The 19,588-nt window shown below is 44.6% G+C and overlaps 1 protein-coding gene across 1 annotated transcript; it reads left to right on the top strand.

Annotated features, from left to right (window-relative positions):
- The first annotated feature begins 17,753 nt into the window (after positions 1-17,753).
- Positions 17,754-18,412, top strand: LOC100278780 (uncharacterized). The gene has a single exon (NM_001151946.2). It carries the CDS (start codon positions 17,847-17,849, stop codon positions 18,291-18,293), a length of 447 nt encoding a protein of 148 aa, NP_001145418.2. The 5' UTR covers positions 17,754-17,846; the 3' UTR covers positions 18,294-18,412.
- Positions 18,413-19,588: the final 1,176 nt, after the last annotated feature.

Here is a 19,588-nt window from a genome sequence, read left to right as displayed (position 1 = left end):
GTTATTTACCATAGGGAGAGAAAGTAAAAATGGCTTATATTTCACTCAAGTATCCGTTTTTGGCGATTCATGCCAAAGAGGGAGAAAGTATTAGCCCAAAGCAAAAGGACCGCACCACCACCAATTTTCAAAAATTTGAGTTAAGAAAAAAATTTCAATTGATGGTTTTTCAATCGGTATATTACTTTTGATAGAATTTCAAATTGGTACAACCCGTTCAAAACTAATATCTAAAACCCTCTTGAACACTAAGAGGAGGATTTGATTAAGGGGAAGTTTTGTTTAGTCAAAGAAAAAGCATTTGAAACAGGGGGAGAAAATTTCAAATCTTGAAAATGCTTCTCAAAATCTTATTTATTTACCTTTGACTATTTGCAAAAGGGCTTTGAAAAGAATTTACAAAAGAATTTGCAAAAACAAAACATGTGGTGCAAGTGTGGTCCAAGATGTTAAAAATAAAGAAATCAATCCATGCACATCTTATGAGAATTTATTGGTTCAATTCTAAGTAACCTTTGCACTTACATTTTGCAAACTAGTTCAATTATGCACCTCTATATTTGCTTTGGTTTGTGTTGGCATCAATCACCAAAAAGGGGGAGATTGAAAGGGAAATAGGCTTACACCTTTCCCTAATTGATTTTGGTGGTTGAATTGCCCAACACAAATAATTGGACTAACTAGTTTGCTCTAGATTATGAGTTGTACAGGTGCCAAAGGTTCACTACAAACCAATAAAAGGACCGAGAAAGGATTCAAATATAGAGAGCTAAAGTCATCCGAAGTGTGCCCTGGTCTGGCGCACCGGACTGTCCGGTGTGCCACCGGACAGTGTCCGGTGCATCACCGGACAATGTCCAGTGCACCAGGGACTCCAACTCTGAACTGCTCACCTTCGGGAATTCTGGAGGCCGCTCCGCTATAATTCAACGGACTGTCCGGTGTGCCAGCGGAGCAACGGCTGCTTCGCGCCAACGGTCGTTTGCAGAAGGCATTAAATGCGCTACAGTGCGCGCTAGAGTCAGAGCAGAGCCAGATGGCGCACCGGACACTGAACAGTGCCTGTCCGGTGCACCACCGGACTGTCCGGTGGCCCAGAAGACAGAAGCTCCAACGGTCGGAATCCAACGGCCAGGTGACGTGGCAGGCGCACCGGACTGTTCGGTGCGCCATGCGACAGCAGCCTTTACCAAACGACTAGTTTGGTGGTTGGGGCTATAAATACCCCCAACCACCCACCATTCATAGCATCCAAGTTTTCACACTTCCTACACCTTACAAGAGCTATAGCATTCAATACAAGACACACCAAAGAGATCAAATCCTCTCCAAGTACAAAGATTATTCCCAATCAAATAGTGACTAGTGAGAGAGTGACTTGTGTTCATTTGAGCTCTTGCGCTTGGATTGCTTCTTTTTCTCATTCTTTCTTGTGATCAACTCAATTGTAACCGAGGCAAGAGACACCAATTGTGTGGTGGTCCTTGCGGGGACTTTGTGTCCCGTTTGATTGAGAAGAAAAGCTCACCCGGTCTAAGTGACCGTTTGAGAGAGGGAAAGGGTTGAAAGAGACCCGGTCTTTGTGACCACCTCAACGGGGAGTAGGTTTGCAAGAACCAAACCTCGGTAAAACAAATCCTTGTGTCTCACTCTTTATTTGCTTGCGATTTGTTTTTCACCCTCTCTCTCAGACTCGTTCATATTTCTAACGCTAATCCGGCTTGTAGTTGTGCTTAAGTTTATAAATTTCAGATTCGCCCTATTCACCCCCCTCTAGGTGACTTTTAAAAACCATCTTCATAAAATATCTCTTCAAATATGTCACAAAAGGGCCAGATTGCAGCAAAGCATATTTACAGAAACTAAGAAATGGCGAAGAAGCTCCATATGACAAAGCAACGGATGCAAAGAATGAAGTAAAAGAATATCTGGATAGCCGTTATCTTTGTGACAAAGATTCTGCATGGTGTATATTAGGGTATGAAATTCACAGACACTACCCTGCAGTTGAAAGAATGCTTGTTCATCTACCAAATGAGAACTACATCACCTACAATGCAATAGCTAACATGTCTGAAATATTATCAGAAAACTTCCTTAGAAAAACCATGTTGACAGAGTGGTTTACAACTAATGTACAAAATGAAAATGCACGTAATCTAACATACATTGACTTCCCATCAAAATGGCGATGGGACGACAAAACAAGGAGCTAGAAATCTAGAGAACAAAGAGAAGGCAAAATAGGCCGTATATACTACGTCCATCCATCCACAGGCAAAAAAACTACCTACGAATGTTGTTGCTCACTGTTAAGGGTGCTACAAGTTATGAGGACCTCAAATCATACAACAACACACTACATCCAACTTTTAAAGAAGCATGTCGAGCACGTGGTCTACTAAATGATGATAACGAATGGTATGAAGCTTTTGACGAGGCTGCTAAATGGGCTACTTTAGATCAACTACGTCAACTCTTTGTTACCATGTTGCTCTATTGTGAAGTGGGTGATGAACACACATTTTTTTAAAAAGTCTGGAAGCTTCTAGCTGATGATATACAATACAATATGCGTAGGACATTACATCTTCCCACTTATCAAATGCCCGAAGATGAAATAAAGGACCAACTGCTGGACAATCTTACCATTCTATTTAATAGGTGTGGAGCAAACATACATGACTACAATTTGCCCAGAAAAACTATCTTCACAGATCCTTGCTGTGGAAATCGACTGCTTGAAGAAGAATTATCGTACTACTTTGATGAACTATCACATCTATCCCATGTTCTATATTCCAGACTCAACAAAAATCAACTACATGCTTTTAACACTATTATAGACACTGTCATTGCCAATAAACCTGGATTCTTCTTTGTGTCTGGATACGGAGGCACCGGAAAAACTTTCTTATGGAATGCTATCATCACACACCTATGAGCCAATAAAAAATAGTACTAGCAGTTGCTTCCTCAGGTGTAGCATCTTTGCTTCTTCCAGGTGGCCACACAGCACATTCACGATTCAAGATACCATGCGATCTAGATGAATCTACTACTTGCAACATAAAAAGGGGAACAATGCTAGCTGAATTAATTGAATCAACTTCTCTACTAATATGGGATGAAGCTTTCATAACACACAGATGTGCATTTGAAGCTTTAGATCGCTCCCTCCGAGATTTGCTCTACTTAAATACATCTAAGTAGAGCAAATCTCGGAGGGAGCGATTTAAGTATCCAAGTATTTAGATCGCTCCCTTCATTGTCAGCTGAATTCTAAGTATCCACAGGTTCATATTGTATAACTTCTTTCACCGTTTGCTAACAATATATACCAACACATAGCCTAACAATATGCAGCGCCCCAGATCCTTTGGCACTCAAATGTGATACAATTACTAGTCCCAGGAGGCTAGTAAACACATTTATACATCAGATGGTTCCAGATCTGCTTAAACGAGACAAACCTATAAAGGTGGCGATCAACTTTAAGAGTTGGTCCACAAATCGGGACATATCATCAGAGTGGGGCTGAAGCAGCCCGATATACGCAGCGAAGCAAATCAGCGGTCCAACAGCCACAGGCAAGGTTGGGAACAGTCGTAACTCTTACCTGATCTCCTTTTTCTGAAAAACAACAAATAAGCAAGGGTGAGTACAAACGTACTCAGCAGCCCACCTTCACCCGCGGAAAGGGGAAATCAGATATAATGCATGGAATATGTGGAGCTCAGGGTATTTTGAAGAAACAACAATATTTTATGCAGGGTTGTTTTGTAAAACATTTTGTATTTTGCAAAGCGCATCCTCTCCCAAAGGAGTAGGAAGTTTTTCAATATTAGAACAAAATCCCCTGGACTAAACCATCTAGGTATCTCAGCAGTTTCCCACTGGTTTTCATTTTCAAAATCAGCTACTAGACTTCTCGTCCACCATAGCTCACGGCTCAACCGCCGGACCTTTTAAAAACCACTTTTCTCAAACACACCCTAATTTTTGAAAACAAAACACTAATTGCCATACCACACCAGACTCGTCCATTCCTGTGGACACAGACTATTCGAATAGGTTTGAACTCTACGCAGAGGGGTACACTTTACCCACTAGTCTGGCTCTGCGATCTCATGGCCAATGAGATCCGAATCCGAATCTCTTTCTTTCCTCGCACGTCCTAACCTTAACGGTTATACTGGAAGGAGTCAAGCCACCGCCATGTCCAAACCGGACAAAACATTCCCCCTCCTTATCCTCCCAGTGCTCCCCAGCCTTCACAACCTTGGGGTTGGTCCGTACGAGTTCAGATTGAGTGACTGCCCATACAGTCTCGAGTGGTTGTACTTATCATGAGTACAGGTAGTGAAGGATGACAAACTGGTCCTTATGTGAGGGGACAATCCTTCTGCTCACGCCTAAATCAGCTGAGCCATCACCTTAGGCCCTCCCCTAAACCAGGGAGTCCCTAATCATCCCTACTCAAAGGTGAAAAGGGTGAAAACCCTTCATCATACACATTTTGATGGGTAGAGTCTTGAGTAGCATAAACAAGCAAACATACAAACCAACAAGTATACCAACAAATATTTAGTATACTGGTCAGAATAGCGATATATGGATGGGTAGAGTCTTGAGTAGAATCTGTGTCATGTGGTGTTGTGATATTAGTGGTGGTGGAGCGGAGGTGCTTACCAGGAGGGTGGACTAGAGGCGAAGCGACACTATGTGTGTAGCCGGCAGAGCGGAGTAACTGAGTGGGTGGGGTGTTTGCCTTGGCTGAGGGTGTTGAGTGTGTGTGGAGAGGGAGAGGGTAGTTCGGTGTATTTATAGCTGAGTATATGTGGTGTAGCACAGTGAAGTTCACTGTTGGTGAGAATAGTGACGAATGAATCGTCTGACTTAGTCTGAACAGGGAGATTATAGGCAGAATATGGGATAAGAGTATTTTAGGAGTTTTCTGGAATATGGACCATGCTTAAGAGATGACAGGGTTGGATAGGGAATAGTTTGATAAGAATTTAGAAACAAGAATTATTGATCTGAGTTTGGAAGCCTGGTTCGAAGGAATCTCAAAGTTAAGCGTGCTCAACTTGGAGAACCCTGGGATGGGTGACCAGATGGGAAGTTCTCTACTGGAAGAAAAATCACAGTCACCGGAGTTCGTATGACTGGAATATGGTCTTAGGTGGACTGGACAGCATGATGGATGAGTAGTTGAAATTTGGAGTGATCGGATGATCGATGAATAGTAATGATGAACAGTAACGACAAAAAAGTAATTATAGATATCATCGATGAATAGTAACGATGAATAGTAATGGTGCATAGTTCGTATGAACGAACAGTGACGATGAACGATGAATAGGAACTATGAACGAACGGACGAACGGACGAACGAACGATCGGAATTTTGGCAGCATAACGGCAGGACAAAGATTATCTGGAATAACGATGAATAGGGACTATGAACGAATGATGAACGATGAATAGGAACTATGAACGAACGATAAACGATCGAACGATCGGAATTTCGGCAGCATAACGGCAGGAAAAAGATTATTTGGACGAACGAACGGATGAACGATCGAATGATCAGACGAACGAGCGATCGGAATTTTGGCAGCATAACGGCAGGACAAAGATTATTTGGACGAACGAACGAACGATCGATCGAATGATCGGACGAACGAGTGATCGGAATTTTGGTAGCATAACGACAGGACAAAGATTATCTGGAAGAACGATGAATAGGGACTATGAACGAACGATGAACGATGAATAGAAACTATGAACGAATGATGAACGATCGAATGATCGAACAAACGAACGATCGGAATTTCGGCAGCATAACGACAGAAAAAAGATTATTTGGACGAACGAACGGACGAATGATCGAACGATCGGACGAACGAACCATGAACGATCGGACGAACGATCGAACGATCGGACGAACGAACGAACGAACAAACTAAGAATAGGGGGACGAACGATCGAAGAACGACCGAACGATCCTTGTGCTAGTGTGTGCTTGTGTGGAACATGGAGTGGGTGTGTGGGGGGGGGGAGAAGAGAGTTGCCATGAAATGGCTTGGGGTGGGATGAGAGGAGGCCCTTGCCCCTCTATTTATAGCCATGGTGGGGGGATTAGGGGGAGAGATGAGATGATTAGTAGGAGGATGAGAGGATTAGTGGGAGATTAGCATGTATTTGTCTTGTATGAGTGTAATTAGCTTGTAGAGCTCACCGTATGACACTGGAGGCATACGTATACGTATGAGCATGAGGAAAGTTATGAAGAAAATATTTATAGGGACTTGAAAAATGATTCTGAAGGTATTTCTCAAGAGGAAAATACTTGGAGATATATCGGTGGAATATTTGGACAATATTCCTGTAAAGAATTTGAGGGGGATCACTGGGGAAATATCAGGGCAGTATTTCTGGAAAATATTTGAGGGGGGTCACTGAGGAAATATTTGTAGGATATTTGAGGAGGATTTTGGAGAGAATATATACCACTATATTTTATTTGCTGATATCAACTCGCAAACAAACATTTTGAAATGAAATTTAAAATTCATTCTGAATTTAGAGCGAGTTTGAGAAAATTTCAAGATTTGAATTTTTGGGATGCTACAAATCTACCTCGCTTAAAAGGAATCTTGTCCTCGAGATTCGGCTTAGGAGGGTTATGGGTATAGCTTTACTTCAGCTACATATCTTCACTTTGCAGATTCTTCGAGGAGATGGAGCTTCAACAAAATCTGGCCCTTGCGGAGCATCTGGTTGCTGATTGCAAACGCTGATTCTGGCTACTCAAAGATCATCTTCAGGCTTCTAGGTTTTGCTTGGTAGCTAGCTTATTGAGGAAGCATCGATGCCAACACACAAACCTTTCTCTTGCGAACTCCCTCATGGATTCCTTTCTTGATTGGTCTTCTGGTGCTTCATCAACGAAACTTGGGTGACCACCTATCATCCAGAAACTTATATGCTTCGATGATCTGGTCCTCCACAAGCTTGCTACAGGCCTTCTTCTTTTTCTCCATAGCAGGAACTTTACTAGAACACTACCCCACTTAAAAAGAATGAGGGTAGAACTCTTGAATCTTGGGGATTTGAACTCCTTGAAGTACCTCATAACAAGGGCGTTACGGGGCCTTCTTCTGCTGTTGCTGCTTGAGCAGGCTACGGAGAAATGACTGACACAGGTTGATTTTGGGAGAACCTTCTTCTCATCTTCTCTTCGCTATCTTCTTTTCTCTTCTCACTTCACTTCTCACTGCCTCTTTCTTTCTCTTTGCTCTTCCCACTGGACGATTCTATCAAAGAGTATTACCATCACACATTGGAGGAAACCAAAGACTATGAACCATGTACAACATTCTTCAACCCAAGAATCACCAAGCATTGTGATCTTAGGGGCGAGGGAGTGGAAAAATGGAGTTGCTTGCGATTTGGCAGAGGGGATTTTATCAGGTGTGTTTTGCTTGGGATGGGAGTTGAGGGAGCTGGTGGGGGAGTTTTATAGGCGAGCGTTGGTGTTTGGTTGCGGAGTAGTGGTGATGGAGTAGGTGCTACGTGGCAACAGGTGCGACGGAGGGGAAGGGGGCCTGGTGCCGGTGATGATGGCGGCGGTGGGTGCACTGCAAAGGGGGCGTGGGCGGCGGTAGTGCGCTACAAAGGGGGCGACACGGGTGAGTGGTGGGGTCAATGACCCTGATGTTTGTGGTATCTGGTTCCAAGAATCTTTGTCTCTCTGTATGGTAATAACTCCTTGTGTCCTCTTTTCCCGTTTACTTTGACTCTAGGGCAGTGCTTTGATTCTCACGGTCAGTCCTTTTAACTGAGTGGCTGGACTGGTTTCTTCTGTAGCTTATTCCAGGCTTCAAGGGTAAGCTTCCCGGTATCTTCTGGGGTAAGGTGCTTTTCTCTTGAGATGGGTTAAGATGAGAATGGAAGCATAAGGTGAGGATTTGCTCTAATTTGTGATCTATGTTTTTAGAGAAAACCTTTCTTAAAAAGAAAGAAAACATACAAGCTCAGCAATGATAAGCACAAACAAATCAAATGTTTTGAATAAGGAAAGAATAGAGTTTTTCCAAAGCACGGACTACTCAGATTTGGGGGCTAAGCATAACTACTATTGCTTGGCTCCTGAATTGAGAACTATGCTAAATGCAACTTATGAGCACTAACGTTAAAGCATCACATATGCACTCAAAAGGGGAGAAAACATCAAGCAAAATTCATTTTGAAATGCCCTAGGGGGCCACACAATTAGAGTTTTGCAAAACACGAGTCTACACGATTACCTCTCGTACATGCAGGGCTCTAGCCAAAGTGAAGAAAAACTTCACTACCCAATGCATGCAGAGGACTGGGCATAACTAACTTCAGACCAGGCAGCTTCTCTTCTGGCAAGGCTGGCGCACAACTTCAATCTGAGACATCTCCTGGATGGGTCAAGAGGGAGCTGTTGTTGATGACTTCTTTTGGCGGCGACTGATATGGCAAGACAGGGTCGAACTCTTCTTCAAGCGGGACTGGCTCTTGTAGCTCCTCAGAGGGCAGCGATGCTGGCGGGGTGCTTGCAGCTTCCTCTTTGATCTCACGAGACAGTGCTGGAATCTTCTTCATGGTGAGGGGCTCAAACAACTCTGGCGGTGGATCTTGGGAGGACTCGGGGTGCTCTTGCTTATCCATAGCCTAAGGGAAGACTGGAATTCCTTCCAAGACTATGGCTCCTTCCGGGAGTTCCCAAGCCTTCTTTTCTCCTCTGGTAGAGACCGGGTGACCTTCAACAATCTGGGGATCTTCAGCTCTCCTGGGTTGAGCTGGGTTGGATGAAGCGGGTTCTTGGATCCGCAGGGCTCTATGTTGGTTATGGGTTACCAAGTAGGCCTCCATCAACTTTTGGACATGCTCATCCTTGGCTTGCTTCAGGGCTTCAACGGTAATGACTTCACGACTTTCCAAGGCAGTTGCACGGGCTTGAGCTGTGGTGAGATCCACATGGAGCTTACGGTTGCTTCTCTGCATCTTCTGCTCGGGCAATCATCTGACGGTGGTGCCGAGCCAAGAAATCATACTGCGCATCCAGGGTGAGCAGGTATGCGGTGAGGTACACGACTGAGGGGTCGTCCTCAAGCAGCTGCTGCACTTCCAATGCACGCATCCTGGCCATCCAAATGGGACAGTTCTTCTGAAAGGGCGGAAAGAATCTGAGCGGTGTGTCAGCCACTTCTTCTTCATAAATCTGACACAGGGCCCTTAATGCCTTGCGGGCGATGACTTGGCAGGTGTCTTTGAATCTGTGCCCAGCAGCAGTGACACTCCATTCCACATGGTGCAGACTAGATCCAATGTATACAGTCATGACACACTTCTCTGTGCCATGCTCGACGAATTCACGACCATCATACTCTGGCTGGCTCCTGATTCCGAGGCGAACTGTGCATGCTCTCAGCAACTTGGGGAAACCATCTTCATTCTGGCAAAAACTTGTTTGGCAGCGGACCTCCATCTGACTTCTGAGAGAAGGAAAGCATTTTTGAAATGAAGGGATGAGAGCAAGATTTTTTTTAGAAAATAGTTTTGACTCAAAAACTTTTGGATCAAGGCTAAGGGTTATGTCCTGCGGCCAACCTAACATCTCTGATACCACCTGCAGTGCCCCAGATCCTCTGGGACTCAAATGTGATACAATTACTAGTCCCAGGAGGCTAGTAAACACATTTATACATTAGATGATTCCAGATCTGCTTAAACGAGACAAACCTATAAAGGTGGCGATCAACTTTAAGAGTTGGTCCACAAATCGGAACATATCATCAGAGTAGGGCTGAAGCAGCCCGATATACGCAGCAAAGCAAATCAGCGGTCCAACAGCCACAGGCAAGGTTGGGAACAGTCGTAACTCTTACCCGATCTCCTTTTTCTGAAAAACAACAAATAAGCAAGGGTGAGTACAAACGTACTCAGGAGCCCACCTTCACCCGCGGAATGGGGAAATCAGATATAATGCATGGAATATGTGGAGCTCAGGGTATTTTGCAAAAACAGCAATATTTTATGCAGGGTTGTTTTGTAAAACATTTTGTATTTTGCAAAGCGCATCCTCTCCCAAAGGAGTAGGAAGTTTTTCAATATTAGAACAAAATCCCCTGGACTAAACCATCCAGGTATCTCAGCAGTTTCCCACTGGTTTTCATTTTCAAAAACAACTACTGGACTTCCCGTCCACCATAGCTCATGGCTCAACCGCCGAACCTTTTAAAAACCACTTTTCTCAAACACACCCTTTTTTTGAAAACAAAACACTAATTGCCATACCACACCAGACTCGTCCATTCCTGTGGACACAGACTATTCGAATAGGTTTGAACTCTGCGTAGAGGGGTACACTTTACCCACTAGTCCGACTCTGCGATCTCATGGCCAATGAGATCCGAATCCGAATCTCTTTCTTTCCTCGCACATCCTAACCTTAACGGTTATACCGGAAGGAGTCAGGCCACCGCCATGTCCAAACCAGACAAAACATTCCCCCTCCTTATCCTCTCGGTGCTCCCCAGCCTTCGTAACCCTGGGGTTGGTCCGTACGAGTTCAGATTGAGTGACTGTCCATACAGTCTCGAGTGGTTGTACTTATCATGAGTACAGGTAGTGAAGGATGATAAACCGGTCCTTATGTGAGGGGACAATCCTTTTGCTCACGCCTAAACCAGCTGAGCCATCACCCTAGGCCCTCCCCTAAACCAGGGAGTCCCTGATCATCCCTACTCAAAGGTGAAAAGGGTGAAAACCCTTCATCATACTGAGAGTTCCCTTTGACCCGGGAACAGGATCTGGATGTCGCCTAGAGGGGGGGTGAATAGGCGAATAAAACTTAAATTCTTACTCTACTCGAAGACTTAGTACGCAGTGGAATGAGAAGACTCTTCGAGTAGGTCGCAGCGGAATGGAAGATCCTGTCTCAAAATGTCCTGCACTTCAAATCAAGCTTATACCACAGATAAGTATTGAAATGCAGATATAAAGACGAGTAAGACAGAGAGTCAGGATACAATACAAAATAGAGCACACAGACGCAAGGATTTATCCCGAGGTTCGGCCAAGCCTGAAATGCTTGCCTAGTCCTCGTTGGAGTTAGCCACACCTGGGCTTGGAGTCTATTTCAACTCCTTCCTCCGTTTGCTCAGATCTGTCAGTATGACAGATAGAGCCTTTCACTATAGAGTGGGATTACAACAGAACCGCGGCTGCTTACAAACTTCTTGGCAGCACCCCGGCAGAGTAACGATACGCTCAAGACCTTGCTCTAGCTCTTAGCAGCACTACTCCTCTCTCTAAAGGCTTATAGCTGTGCCTTCTACACAAACTATAGAGTTACACACAAGAGGGAGAGCGAGAATTGATTCCAATTTAGTCTACACTTGTTGGCTGCACTTATATATTGCTGGAGGCGCCTAGGGGTCCCTTTTATAGGCACAAGGGGCCTAGGAGCCGTTGGAAGCAATCCAGGAAGGCAAGTCTTGCCTTCCGTCGGGTGGCGCACCGGACAGTCCGGTGCACACCGGACACTGTCCGGTGCCCGATTTCTTTCCTTCTACGTCGAAGCCGACCGTTGGCAGTCTTGGAGCCGTTGGCGCACCGGACATGTCCGGTGCACACCGGACAGTCCGGTGCCTCCATCTAGCCGTTGGCTCGGCCACGTGCCCCGCGCAGATCGCGCGGCCGACCGTTGGCCCGGCCGACCGTTGGCTCACCGGACAGTCCGGTGCACACCGGACAGTCCGGTGAATTATAGTCGTACGTCGCCGGTGAATTCCCGAGAGCGGACAGTTCGCCAGAGTTCAGCCTGGCGCACCGGACACTGTCCGGTGCACCACCGGACAGTCCGGTGTGCCAGACTGAGCTGCTTTGGCTGTACATGGCCAAGCCCTTTGCACCTCTCTTCTTTTCTTCTTCTTTCTGTTTCTAACACTTAGACAAGTATATTAGTCCACAAAACCAATGTACTAAGTATAGAAACATACCTTCTCTTAATCATTAAATCTATAGTATTCCACATGCTTGAGCTTTGATGTTGGACTCATAAATCATCAAGTCGGCTTGTCTTGATCTAGATTGACATTACTTGGCTCCAACATCCTGTAAAGGTCACATAGAACATCTCCAAACATAGGAACAACCCAAACTAAAGATCAAGGTGAACTTAGCTCTTTTCGGCTGCTTCCAGTTCTGGTTTTGACACTTGTTCTCCTTCTAGTGACCTTGATCTCCTTCTTAGAGCTTGTTCTTGAGCCTTATGACTTACACCACATAACTGTAGCTGTTACCTCATTGGCTGTAAGTCACGTTCTTATGTAGTGATCCTTGATGTGTCGTAGCCGTTCTCAACTCGATCACCCTTGACTTTGCAAGCCTTCTTCTTCACCCTTGGCTTTGGGTTCCTCAGCCTCCTTGACCTTCTCCCGTGCACTTGGTACCTCGAAGCTCTTCTTGCCTCCGTCCTTGGCTTGATCAGTTGTCTCCGAGCTACGCACCCGAGTCTCACTTTTGCAATGTCCATCTTACTTGTGATGTCCATCATGTATCCATAATCCAGTTCTTGGACCATCACATTTGTTCACTTGTGTTGAACCCTGTAGGCTTTACCTTAAGCACCTGTTCAACACTTAGTACACTTGTTAGTCCTTTAATTGAGTTGTCATCCAAACACCAAAACTCACAAGAGAGCTTTCACATACACATTTTAAAAAACATTTTCTTTTGAAAAACTCACACCTTTTCTCAAATCATTTATAACAAATATATTAAGGATTGATTGCAGCAAGCGGCTTGGGTGGCCATAATAACTTGTCTCAAAATTATATCATGCATAAAATAACAGGCTGAGGGTTGTGGTTGAAAAATCATAGGTAATTTATGCATCAAAGGGATCCAGTGAGCTTGCCGTGCTTATCCGGCGAAGGGGGAAGGAAAGCTCGCGGAACTAGCTTCTAGCTCCACTGCCTGGCGTAGACTTGCAGATCTGGCCTCCACAAGACGACACGAATGCTCCGATAACTATGCAGCATAAACAAGCAAACATACAAACCAACAAGTATACCAACAAATATTTAGTATAGTGGTCAGAATAGCGATATATGGATGGGTAGAGTCTTGAGTAGAATCCGTGTCATGTGGTGTTGTGATATTACTGGTGGTGGAGCGGAGGTGCTTACCAGGAGGGTGGACTGGAGGCGAAGCGACACTATGTGTGTAGCCGGCAAAGCGGAGTAACTGAGTGGGTGGGGTGTTTGCCTTGGCTGAGGGTGTTGAGTGTGTGTGGAGAGGGAGAGGGTAGTTGGGTGTATTTATAGCTGAGTGTATATGGTATAGCATAGTGAAGTTCACTGTTGGTGAGAATAGTGACGAATTAATCGTCTGACTTAGTCTGAACATGGAGATTATAGGCAGAATATGGGATAAGAGTATTTTAGGAGTTTTCTAGAATATGGACCATGCTTAAGGGATGACAGGATTGGATAGGGAATAGTTTGATAAGAATTTAGAAACAAGAATTATTGGAATCTGAGTTTGGAAGCCTGGTTCGAAGGAATCTCAAAGTTAAGCGTGCTCAACTTGGAGAACCCTGGGATGGGTGACCAGATGGGAAGTTCCCTACTGGAAGGAAAATCACAGTCACCGGAGTTCATATGACTGGAATATGATCTTAGGTGGACTGGACAGCATGATGGATGAGTAGTTGAAATTTGGGGTGATCGGATGATCGATGAATAGTAATGATGAATAGTGACGACAAAAAAGTAATTATAGATATCATCGATGAATAGTGTCGGTGAATAGTAACGATGAATAGTGATGGTGAATAGTTCGTATGAACGAACGATGAATGATGAATAGTGACGATGAACGAACGATGAACGATGAATAGGAACTATGAACGAACGGACGAACGATCGAACGATCGGACGAACGAACGATCGGAATTTCGGCAGCATAACGGCAGGACAAAGATTATCTGGAATAACGATGAATAGGGAATATGAACGAACGATGAACGATGAATAGGAACTATGAACGAACGATGAACGATCGAACGATGAGAATTTCGGTAGCATAACGGCAGGAAAAGGATTATTTGGACGAACGAACGATCGGAATTTCAGCAGCATAATGGCAGGACAAAGATTATTTGGACGAACGAACGAACGAACGATCAAATGATCGGACGAACGAGCGATCGGAATTTCGTTAGCATAACGGCAGGACAAAGATTATCTAGAAGAACGATGAATAGGGACTATGAACGAACGATGAACGATGAATAGGAACTATGAACGAACGATGAACGATCGAATGATCGAACAAACGAACGATCGGAATTTCGGTAGCATAACGGCAGGAAAAAGATTATTTGGACGAACGAACGGACGAACGATCGAACGATCAGACGAACGAGCGATCGGAATTTCGGCAGCATAACGACAGGACAAAGATTATTTGGACGAACAAACGGACGAACGATCGAATGATCGGAATTTCGGCAGCATAACAGCAGGACAAAGATTATCTGGAAGAACGATGAATAGGGACTATGAACGAACGATGAACGATGAATAGAAACTATGAACGAACGATGAACGATCGAATGATCGAACAAACGAACGATCGGAATTTTGGCAGCATAATGGCAGAAAAAAGATTATTTGGACGAACGGACGAATGATCGAACGAACGGACGAACGGACGAACGAACCTTGAACGATCGGACGAACGAACGAACAAACTAAGAACAGGGGACGAACGATCGAAGAACGACCGAACGATCCTTGTGCTAGTGTGTGCTTGTGTGGAACATGGAGTGGGTGTGTGTGGGGGGGAAGAGAGTTGTCATGAAATGGCTTGGGGTGGGATGAGAGAAGGCCCTTGCCCCTCTATTTATAGCCATGGTGGGGGGATTAGGGGGAGAGATGAGATGATTAGTAGGAGGATGAGAGGATTAGTGGGAGATTAGCATGTATTTGTCTTGTATGAGTGTAATTAGCTTGTAGAGCTCACCGTATGACACTGGAGGCATACGTATACGTATGAGCATGAGGAAAGTTATGAAGAAAATATTTATAGGGACTTGAAAAATGATTATCTGGAATAACGATGAATAGGGACTATGAACGAATGATGAACGATGAATAGGAACTATGAACGAACGATAAACGATCGAACGATCGGAATTTCGGCAGCATAACGGCAGGAAAAAGATTATTTGGACGAACGAACGGATGAACGATCGAATGATCAGACGAACGAGCGATCGGAATTTTGGCAGCATAACGGCAGGACAAAGATTATTTGGACGAACGAACGAACGATCGATCGAATGATCGGACGAACGAGTGATCGGAATTTTGGTAGCATAACGACAGGACAAAGATTATCTGGAAGAACGATGAATAGGGACTATGAACGAACGATGAACGATGAATAGAAACTATGAACGAATGATGAACGATCGAATGATCGAACAAACGAACGATCGGAATTTCGGCAGCATAACGACAGAAAAAAGATTATTTGGACGAACGAACGGACGAATGATCGAACGATCGGACGAACGAACCATGAACGATCGGACGAACGATCGAACGATCGGACGAACGAACGAACGAACAAACTAAGAATAGGGGGACGAACGATCGAAGAACGACCGAACGATCCTTGTGCTAGTGTGTGCTTGTGTGGAACATGGAGTGGGTGTGTGGGGGGGGAGAAGAGAGTTGCCATGAAATGGCTTGGGGTGGGATGAGAGGAGGCCCTTGCCCCTCTATTTATAGCCATGGTGGGGGGATTAGGGGGAGAGATGAGATGATTAGTAGGAGGATGAGAGGATTAGTGGGAGATTAGCATGTATTTGTCTTGTATGAGTGTAATTAGCTTGTAGAGCTCACCGTATGACACTGGAGGCATACGTATACGTATGAGCATGAGGAAAGTTATGAAGAAAATATTTATAGGGACTTGAAAAATGATTCTGAAGGTATTTCTCAAGAGGAAAATACTTGGAGATATATCGGTGGAATATTTGGACAGTATTCCTGGAAAGAATTTGAGGGGGATCACTGGGGAAATATCAGGGCAGTATTTCTGGAAAGAATTTGAGGGGATCACTGAGGAAATATCAGGGCAGTATTTCTGGAAAGAATTTGAGGAGATCACTGGGGAAATATTTGTAGGATATTTGAGGAGGATTTTGGAGAGAATATAGACCACTATATTTTATTTTCTGATATCAACTCGCAAACAAACATTTTGAAATAAAATTTAAAATTCATTTTGAATTTAGAGCGAGTTTGAGAAAATTTCAAGATTTGAATTTTTGGGATGCTACACAATATGAATACCATACACAAATTCCATGCTGCCATAGGTACTCACAGATTACTGCACCAGATAGAATCTAGGTATCAACTTAGGAATTTCTAATAAATACACCAAATTGGACCTTCCAGAAATACTTCCCAAATCTAAAATTCATAACCATTATTATCCATCTTCCTATCAGGTGCCTACATAAAAAAATCAACTGCTACTAATAAGTTTGTACACTATGACTTAAACAAAACAAAACCATACCATGTTCCCTATATCTATTTTATGTACCATGCACGATACATTTTAAGAAAATACGAACCTTTTGATCATAGAAAAAAACTTTATTTGTTCTTTACTTTACTTTAAATTAAGTTGTTAACTTGCTCACAAATTATTTCCTATATTCGCATCTACATCGATCTATACTACCCTAATTTAAACCCACCATTACTAACTACTTAAATATATGTAGGTTCAAGAAAGGAAGCTTACATATCCAAAGCAATGATGGCGATGTCCAGGAGCACTAAACACGGATGTTTAGAGCGCCAAATTTTCTTGCTTTTGACACGATGTCTTCTACAAACTTTGGTGTAATCCGATCTAAAACGTATTTGCCTAACAAAGTCCCTACAGACTTTCTTTTGATGTAAACAATATATCCATACCGAAACAAACATTATAGCTAGAAAGGCATGTAGCTATAGTTCTGACATGCCACCTTTTACGGTCTTTAGGACCAATATTTTGGTGCCTCAACAAATATGTACATATAACTAGGAACTTGCTATCAACTATGGTTAGCTTACAACCCACTGTAATATAACACATCCAATCTGGATATGATCCTATATTTGCATATCCTAACTTTTCAGTGGTACAAACATATTCATGCTTGCATATTTTTCATTCATATTACATACCGTCTTCTACACATATATTACTAAGATACACATTGCTTATATACACCCACAACATCAATTTACTTAATGTCTATATACATCAAATCAGCTATTTAATTGTGATATAAAAAACTCGCGCAAGGCGCGAGCAAGTTTCTATTCATATAGTAGTCAGCCTTCAAAACATTAATTTAGGGTAAAATAAAATAAAATTGTAGAATAAGATTTTGAAAAATGAGGCATGAAAAGGAAGGATATGCGTGCCTATGCGGCGCGTTCAATCCGGCGAATGGATAATTCCATTCTAGCTCCAGCGGTGGTGTCGTACTCGTGTCGTCACGTGTCCTCAGCTCTCGATGTCGCCGTCGCCTTCTGCCACCTTCGCCCGCGTTCTAGACTCCTCCCGCGTTCCTCCAGCGCGCACCTCAGCTCCCCCTATAAATCTCTCTCCGGCCACGCCGTCGTCTCATCAGAACCGATCCTTACAGAGAGACACACCCAGCGCGCGAGATATCTACATCGATCATCATCACCAGCGAGCGAGCCGGCCGAGCAGCACCGATGGCGGCGTACATGCGCGTGACGCACCGCGACGAGGAAGGCAAGAAGGTGACGGAGAAGATGCCGGTCCCGGAGACGCGGCGCCCGGACACGGCCAAGCACTTCGAGCGCAAGCTGGAGGAGCAGGGCCTCCACCGCTTCGAGCGGCACCCGGCGAACGCGCCCCGGGGCGTGGGCATCGGCGCCCCGCCGCCCAAGTCCGGGCGCGGCGGCAAGTACACCTGGGAGGGCCCCGGCAGCGTCGTCGAGGACCAGCTCGACCCGGCGCCGCCCGCCATCGACCCCAACGACCCCAACTACGAGGAGGGAGGGGCGGCGGACGAGGACGACGAGGCGGCCAGGGAGGTGGTCGTCGGGGAGGTGGAGGTCGCTAAGGTCGCCGAGAGCAGGGACGGCGTCGCCAGGGTCGACGTCGCGCCGGGCCTGCTCCAGGACCAGAAGCAGTAAAAGGACTGTCTTTTCTGGATACGTCTAGACTCTATAAGACTGTGTGTCAGTGTGTTCGAGTTTGTTCCGTGCAGAGAGTGCACGTCAACTCCGCTTTAATTAATCTGCTTTTGTTAATATTTTTACTGATCAGTAATATGAACCAGTGGTTGATATTTGGATGGACTTGCTCTCAGCTTAACCTGTAAAGTTTCTCCCTGAAGAGAACTCCTGCACACAGCTACTGATTGGGGGCACATTCCTAAAGATCTTGTGGTTTCTTACAAATTCTAGTTGATTGTGGTTTCTAACAAATTCTAGTTGGTAACCTTAACCTTGGGACTTAGTTCCAACATATCAGAAGCTAGCTTTAGGCCTTATTTGGAACCCATAGAATTAATAGCTTAGCCAATACTGTTGAGCCAGCTAATAAATTACTAGTTGGCTATCTAACAATTAGTTACGGTTTAAAGCCCAATAACTAACTTTTAGTAGCTAACTATTAGTTTTATTAGTTTTAGGGGGTGTTTGAATGCATTCATTTTATTGATCAGTACTCATATGACGTTTGACATGTTGTAACTTAGTTTAATTAGTTGTACTTGTGACTTTGTATTGATCTTTGAAATGAAAATATTAAATTGAGCTACTAAGTGGTTTTTTCTTCTAGGGGGCATCGAGCTAGCCTACGGGCGTGTTTGCCGCTATGGCCCAGCAGCCTGGCTGCGCTTCCGGGATGCAGTTCCTGTGTTTGCGTCGTCTGAATTGCTCGGGAGTCAGGCTGTGCGCGTGCAAATTGAGCCTCTCAGCCTGGTTCCACAGAAACGAGCTCAAGGTCCGTTTTCTGGGAGCCTGGCTGCTCGTGGCGCAAAGATTCCGCGTTTAGATAGTTTTGGTCTTCTAGCCTGGTTGCCTATTGGGTGATAAACACCAGCTCGTCTGAGCCAGGCTCATATTGTACAAGTGCGCAAATAAAGTGAGTTGTAGTAGCCGGGACAGGCTAGCCTCAGCCTTGACCAGTTGAACGGGCCAAGCTGGCCAGGGACAGGGTCACAAACACGCCCTAAGTAACCTGATTTCTTAACCGCGCTTATTGAGCTGATCGGCCTTACAAAACGACTCGGCATGCTGTTTCTGAACTATCGATCAGACTTCAGTTCAGACACAATAGTACCTGACTTGACACGGCCTGGCGGCTGTCCTGTCGTACTTGACCCGATACAGGTCCAGAGTCCAGTGCCAAGCCGTCCCAAATGAAAATCTACTACCATCGTTTCTGTCACTGGGCCTTTTTAACATGTCTCGTGAATGTTCCA

This window comes from Zea mays, chromosome 10, assembly GCF_902167145.1.
Source record: "Zea mays cultivar B73 chromosome 10, Zm-B73-REFERENCE-NAM-5.0, whole genome shotgun sequence".
Lineage (NCBI taxonomy): Eukaryota > Viridiplantae > Streptophyta > Magnoliopsida > Poales > Poaceae > Zea > Zea mays.
Note: the sequence above shows the minus strand (reverse complement) of the source record. Positions and strands in the feature narration are given on the sequence as shown.

Excerpts from the sequence above, each read along its gene's own strand:
- LOC100278780 (NM_001151946.2), top strand. The coding sequence starts at position 17,847 with ATGGCGGCGTACATGCGCGTGACGCACCGCGACGAGGAAGGCAAGAAG.